A 7,009-nucleotide genomic window follows, 5' to 3' on the forward strand; every position below is an offset into this window, starting at 1 on the left:
TACTCTGCGTCATACCTTAGGTACTCAGAGCATTTAAACTCAGTCGACCATAGCCGTTGCCCGAATCTATTGCCCACGTTGAATGTTAGAAATTAAACTTTTCTTCTTTCGGGTTTCATTTTTCATCATCAAGGTCTAATTCATAGGCATGTTAAAAGTAGTGGCCAATGCTAGCATCTTCCAAGAAATGGGACAGAGAGACAAGGTTCACAAACCAGTGGTTCAGCGTTGCCTAAACTTTTCAAGATATATAAAATTGCCCATTTCTAAGATTGCGAAGAGAGAATCTAAAAGATTAGCAGAAGCGTTGCAAAAAAGGTCGGTTACCACTACTTGCCGGCTAACCTATTAAATGTATCTAAGTCTATTTTCACATAAATCCAAGTAAATGTAAACAATTAGAAAACTTGGGAAAGCGAAAGCTACTGGGAATCAGGGTTCAAGCACCGGGATAGCTTAGCAAATATCATTTGTCCAACCGAAAGTAAATACATTTAGTTATTTAAAAGTAGTATCGTTACAACAGAAATTAAAAAATAAAAATGTTACAACCGATAAAATAGAAAATAATGATACCAATAAAAAGGGATATTTTTTTGATCCATTTAGTTGGTGGGATATACTCTCTGTTAAGTGTTGACAAAGAACAGGTTAAAGTTATGTTTTACTTTAGTTTGTGCTATTACCGTAATAGCATTACGTACCTTTAATGATATTTTTCTTTAAAAAACAGAGGTGTGATTCAATGACAGTTTGATAATTGTAGTTAGGTGGATTAATGAGTGAGACCTTAAAGGTGGTGGATAAAATCAATGCAGATTCAGTGCAGATCTTTCAATTCTAGTAGTATCACCGGGTCATGAGGAAGTCCTGGTCAGGATTTGAGACTAGACATCGCGGTCATTGCACATCAAAATCAATATGTAATTCTAGAAGGCCTAGCACGGTCCATTCCATGGCTACGCCTTTAAAAATAGGTCTTCAACATTTTGAAAGTTTGAATTGAATGGGCATATTTTATAACAAATATATATACGCTGACATAATGCATTTGAAGTTTGAGCAACTTGGACCAAAGGGCTGCAATTTGTATTTCACTCTATAAATACACATTATCCGATCTTCACTAACTCATCATCAACTGAACTCGCACATTGCATTCCTAAAACCTTTACTTTTTTTTATTTGAAATTTGGTTTGGCCTCACTTGAGAACTTAGCAATCTAACAATATGTCTGTTGTCACTTATAACGATGAGTTTGATTGCTCCGTGGCCCCTCGTAGGTTGTTCCGTGGATTATTCATGGATGCCCACAATTTGATGCCAAAGATCATGCCAATAGTCAAGAGCGTCGACTTTGTCTCAGGAGATGGCGGGCCAGGAAGCCTTCAACAAGTTAACTTCGTTGATGGTACTTGTGACCACCCCCTTTCATTAGAATGGTACATATATGGTTTTTCTTTTAGCTCTATGGATGGTACATAGAAGTTGATCATTTTCATTTTTACTTTGTGTACACCAGGATATCAAATGAAATATGTGAAGAACAGGTTGGATTTCAAGGACAAAGAGAACCGTGTAATAAACTATACCGCGATCGAGTCCGATTCCTTTGGTGACATAATCGATTACATTAGAAGCGAGGTTAAGTTCGATGCTGTCCCTGGTGGTGGTTCAAAGTGTACCATAAAAACAACTGTTTGCCCAAAAGGAGATGTTGTTCCTGATGAAGAAACACTCAAGGCAGGGAAAGAAGGACATATGAAACAATACAAAGCTGTTATAGCTCATCTCATTGAGAACCCTGACCTCTATGCCTAGTTTGCGATCCATGAGCATGTATACCACCCAGTCTACTAGTTATCTTGTGTGCATTTTGTTTGTGTTGTGTCTATGGTGTGGTTTGTGCTCAATAAGTTGGAAAATAAAAAATAATGTGGTTACTCGAATCCTTTTGAGTTGTATTATAAGTCTGTAATGATCCCAAAAATGTAAGCCGGGTAGCCGTGTAAAATCTTGATGTTCTATGTCGTGGTTGTAACGCTTATGATTTATGGTGTATTCTTTTGATTTGTAAGTGAATTGAATAGGGTATTATACTGATTTGTCAAGATTCATAGTAGATATATTTCTATTTCTAATATATTACCGGGCACCTTCGTTTAGCACTACTAGGCAACATTTTCAGACTCAATGATTCTATATTTATCGGGAGAATATCCCCTCTTCTCTCTCTCTCTCTCTCTCTCGAGTGAGAGAAAATTGGGCTCCACTATTGGTGAAACCCATCTAATTTCTCCCGGTGTATCTAGAATTACGTTTTGGATTTATATTACCCGAAACCTAAAAAGTAAGCTCAAGAAAATGGCTCTCATGTATTCTAATTCTATTTAATCATATTTCAATATACTATATTTGATTTTCTGGAAACAACAATCAATTTTGTTATCATATTACATAATTTTAATTTTGATTATAATTCACTTGGAATAATTGAAAACTGTAAATTAATAAAAGTTACATAACATGCAAGCGAGCAACAAGCTGCGCTGCAAGCCCTTTTTGAATTGAAAAGCCAATCCTTTAAAAAACAAACTCTCTCGAATCGGGAGTCATGACATTACTGTGCATGACTTTCTGAAGCCTCATAAGAAGTCCAACCGTCTCTGGAACCAGGTACCCAAAAGTATCAAAGGCAAAGGGGATAAAAGCATGTCCATTATCGATACATGCTTTCTCATGCTTCACTATCTTACCTGAGGCAGCCTCAATGCTGCTTTCCCAACTGTGAAAGAACCGTGTCCAATTCCTACTAACAGTGAAACCCCAGTAAGGTCAACACACACATGCTTCCCATTATCCCACCCAAAAATAAGAACGTCAGCTGGCCTGAGTGTTGATCTTCCCTCAAATGGGTCTGTCAAAAAGTTGACAGCCGCTTCTTTCTTTGCTGAAATACTAGCCCTCCATAATACGTCATACAAGATATCTCTCACATGATCATGTCTATATTGAAACCCAGGATCCATCTTACAATCAACTGCATGTTCCCCGTATGTGTCTAAGCACCCTGTGATGCAAGCAGGGCAACGTGAATCAGAAGGGTATATGGGGATCATTTTCCTGTACTTAAGGATGGACCGGTACTCCAAGGGCGATATCTTCTGCCCAAGACCTTCAATCGGGATAGCAAGAAGAAAATCATGGGCGTGTGCTGCTTGTAGGAAACCAAAAACTTCTTTCTGTCTGTCCGATAACTCGTAAACCCTATCCATATCTTTAACCACTTTACAAAAAGGGCACTCGCCAAGTTGCTTTGAGCTTTAAGGGGGCGGTGTCTTTATTGGTAAAGCTGCTAAATTCTTGATCGGGAAGAGTTGCTTGGGGTCTTTAAAACCATATAAAAATTATCATCCATGCCCTCCACTCCACTATCACCGAGTATGTGTTCTTGCAACTCCTAATATTGCACACGTGATGCTAGAAACGGATATTGTGATGCCTCCTTAGACGTGTATAAACCAAGGCCTCCATGTCTAATAGGTTGGGTAGATAACATCCACTGTAACTCCCCAAATAATGGACCTCCACAAACCACAATGCCCTTTATCACCTCTCTCAAGCCTCTATCAAAAATATCTACCGCCTCAGTAGTGTACTCTGGGCTACAAATACGAAGTCCAAAGAGCAACTTGGAGATACCCATACATGCACGTAAGAGTAACAATTCAGCCTGAGGATCACGTAGCTTGGATAAAACCTGCATCAACTCTACTGCCTTCTCTTCTCTCCTGATGGCAAGCCCTTTCACAAACCCATCATCAAGACTGACTGCACCACCTACCCCCTTGTCCGGTCTTGAAATCTCGGCAGGAAACATCACATCCCTTACTTTCCGCCAATCACAAAAGGGCCAAAAAAATTCTGTTTTTTTTTTTATATTCAATATAAGACCCAGCGCAAGCCCTTTTGTCTGGATAACAACAAGGGATTTCGCCACTTCGACAGTGTCGCCAATGACAGTACCATTATCGTGATACCAAGCCTGTAAGGATAATGTGCATTGTTCATTTATCTTTGTTATAAGTTGATGAAGCACCAAGGAAAACAATAAAGGACCTAACAGATTCCCTTGTTGAACCGCTGTCAATGAATATATAAGAGAATCTCCCACATACAGTATCGAAGGTTGGACATATAAACAATCTACCCACGACGGTATAGATGGACAAAGTCTACGCACCTCAAAGAGCATAGCTGTGCGGTCAACAAGGTTGAAGGCATTGGTGAAGTCTACAGTTAACATAGTAAGGCTAGTATTTGTATGGTGCTTGCTAACGAACTTGGAATGGTAATGAAATTCATCATTTAGGTTATACATTTCTACCTTTATCTTTCTTAATAGTAGAAGTTTTGATTCTCATGTGCTTATATTATTGCACAACGAAAATACATTCTATCTAGCTCGAATAGACACTCACCGATTTGTAGTCACCATACTATTACTAAGTTATCATATCTTTAAAATCATAAAAATTTAAACTCAAATAGATTATACGAGTTATTTTTGAATATATATGGCTTACGACCATTTCATATCTTAATTCTTCTTACCTATTTAACAAAAGGGAAAGATCCATTGACATGGTTATTCTCACGTTATCTTATGTATTGTTTTAGTACAATCAACAGTCAGAGGTGAACGAAATTTGAACAGTTAAAATAGGAACTCTGCTGAAGCAGCCTCTCTATAACTTCATTAATCTCATAACTTCTGAAATAGAGTATTTTCTCTTACAACTTAAATGTAAAAGTAAAGAAAACCCTAATCTATTAAATCAATCACATACTGACACATGTCGTCTATCTACGACAAAAATTGCCAAATAACTAAACTACCCGTCCATTATCTAGGCAGACACCAATTTATTGAGGGTATATGAGACTCTAAATAATAACCAACTAGACTAACGGCAGTATATCAAGAGGTACATGACAATACCCTCCCCATCAACAAATCTTTTTCCTAGAGGATGGAATTTAGGAAGATGGTGTGCAATATGCCCCGCGTCATCCCAAGTAATATCCTCTGCTGATGCATTTGTCCACTGTGTAAGTAACTAAGATACATAAATTACATTTCTGATGATGGTTCTGGAGTCCAAAGAAGCTTCAAGGATGACAAGTACATGGCCATCAGTATCCAGAATATGCAGTGTAGAAGAAGGAGTGTGACTGACACCAATCAGCTTCTTGAACTGTAAGACATGAAAAACATGGCGAATCCTTGCTTCAGCAGTTAGCTGTAATTTTTAAGTTGTTGTTCCGATTTTTTTATAATAGCGAATGGTCCATAGTATTTGTTTACAAGCTTAAAGTTCATTCTTAAAACTATGGAAGCTTGTTTATAGGGTTGCATCTCCAAATAAACCTTATCTCCCATTTGAAAGTTCCTATATATTCTTTTTAGGTCATCAAAAAACTTCATACTCTCTTGAGAATGGTGAAGAGCATCCTTCAAGATATTAAAGACATCATCTATCTTTTTAAATACTCCTCAATAACAACAACTGGAGTGGTGGAAGTAGAGGGAAAATCCAGGTGTAGTGTAGCCATAAAATGCTTGGAATGGACTCATCTTCAAGCTAGTATGGTAGTTGGTATTATACCACCATTCTGAAAGTTGAAGCTACATATGCCATTTCTTGGGTTGGTGACCAGACATACATCTCAAGTAGCTCTTTAAACAAGAGTTGACCCTCTCAGTTTGGCCATCTGTTTGTGAATGATAAGTTGTACTTGAGTTTAGTTGAGTGCTCATTGCTTTGAAGAGATCCTGCCAAAAGTTACTGGTGAAGATATTGTCTCTACAAGAAACAATTGAAGAAGACATACCATGAAGCTTGAAGACATGAGTGATAAATTCTCTATCCACATAAGAAGCAGTATAAGGGTGATGAATGCCAATGAAGTGGCTATATTTTGTTGATCTTTCTACCTGTAGTTACCTAAAATATGAGAGAGTTTAGAAGTGGGATTCTAGGGTTTCTGAAAGTGAGTTACGGGAGGTTGAGCATGAATAGTCTTCTCCTAAACCACGCACATTGTCCGTTCAAAGGCTTCTTCAGTCACATGAGAGGTTATGACGGGTCTTAGGGAGGGAAGCATATGAAAATAGAGATCAGAAAATTCTGGGGTTTGAAGAAGAATTGCTCTGAGAGGTTATGCAAAAGTTCGTTATATCTTGGAGAAATAGGGGACCTATTTATATCTGAATTCTCTAATCTCAGGTCGGTGAAGATAAGGATTGCTTGTCGTGCCGTGCAGAGCAATTGTCCAGTCTCTTCAGGAATAGATAAAGATAAACTAGGTTGAGTTTATCTCATTATTCCACTGCCTTTACTATCTTCTGTGGTGAGAAATAAGCCGGGTATTTCTCACACGTGTCGTATACTGCTAGACCAAAATCCTAATTGTTATCCCACATTTGTGTGAAGCTGAGTCGGCCTTTGTGATATTATGTAGAGAGAGAAATATCCTTTTTAGCCGAGTTGGCCGAGATAGAGAGATATTCTCCGATCTGTAAGAATAACTAGGATGAGTCATCTGAAAAGGCATGAGATGCCTCATAATTCGTGTGGAGAGTCTGGAAAGGAGACTCGATTCCTACATGAGGCTTGTGCCTATCATGGGGAATATTCAACCTTTTCTGAGATTTCCCGAGAGATTTGAATTTATCTGAGAGTCTGTGGAGAGATGTGAATCTCTTTTGGATTTCGAGAAATGATGTGAATCTCTCCGGGATATTGAAGAGAGATTTGAATCTCTCCGAGATTTTGCATAGATATGTGAATCTCTCCGAGATTTTGTAAACATATCAAAATATCTATGAAGATTTTCTTAACGGATCCGAATCTCTTTGTGGTCAGCTGGCCGGGACTCTTCCTGAAGAGAGATAAAAGGATTTGTACGCCCGATTAATGTCTTTGCGAGACTTTGGCTCACTTG

The 7,009-nt window shown here is 38.2% G+C and overlaps 1 protein-coding gene across 1 annotated transcript; it reads left to right on the top strand.

Annotated features, from left to right (window-relative positions):
• The first annotated feature begins 1,149 nt into the window (after nucleotides 1-1,149).
• LOC113273820 (major allergen Pru ar 1-like) lies at nucleotides 1,150-2,104 on the top strand. Its single transcript, XM_026523418.1, has 2 exons — nucleotides 1,150-1,412; nucleotides 1,524-2,104. Exons 1-2 carry the CDS (start codon nucleotides 1,232-1,234, stop codon nucleotides 1,820-1,822), a joined length of 480 nt encoding a protein of 159 aa, XP_026379203.1. The 5' UTR covers nucleotides 1,150-1,231; the 3' UTR covers nucleotides 1,823-2,104.
• Nucleotides 2,105-7,009: the final 4,905 nt, after the last annotated feature.

Source organism: Papaver somniferum, chromosome 4 (assembly GCF_003573695.1).
Source record: "Papaver somniferum cultivar HN1 chromosome 4, ASM357369v1, whole genome shotgun sequence".
Classification (NCBI taxonomy): Eukaryota; Viridiplantae; Streptophyta; class Magnoliopsida; order Ranunculales; family Papaveraceae; genus Papaver; species Papaver somniferum.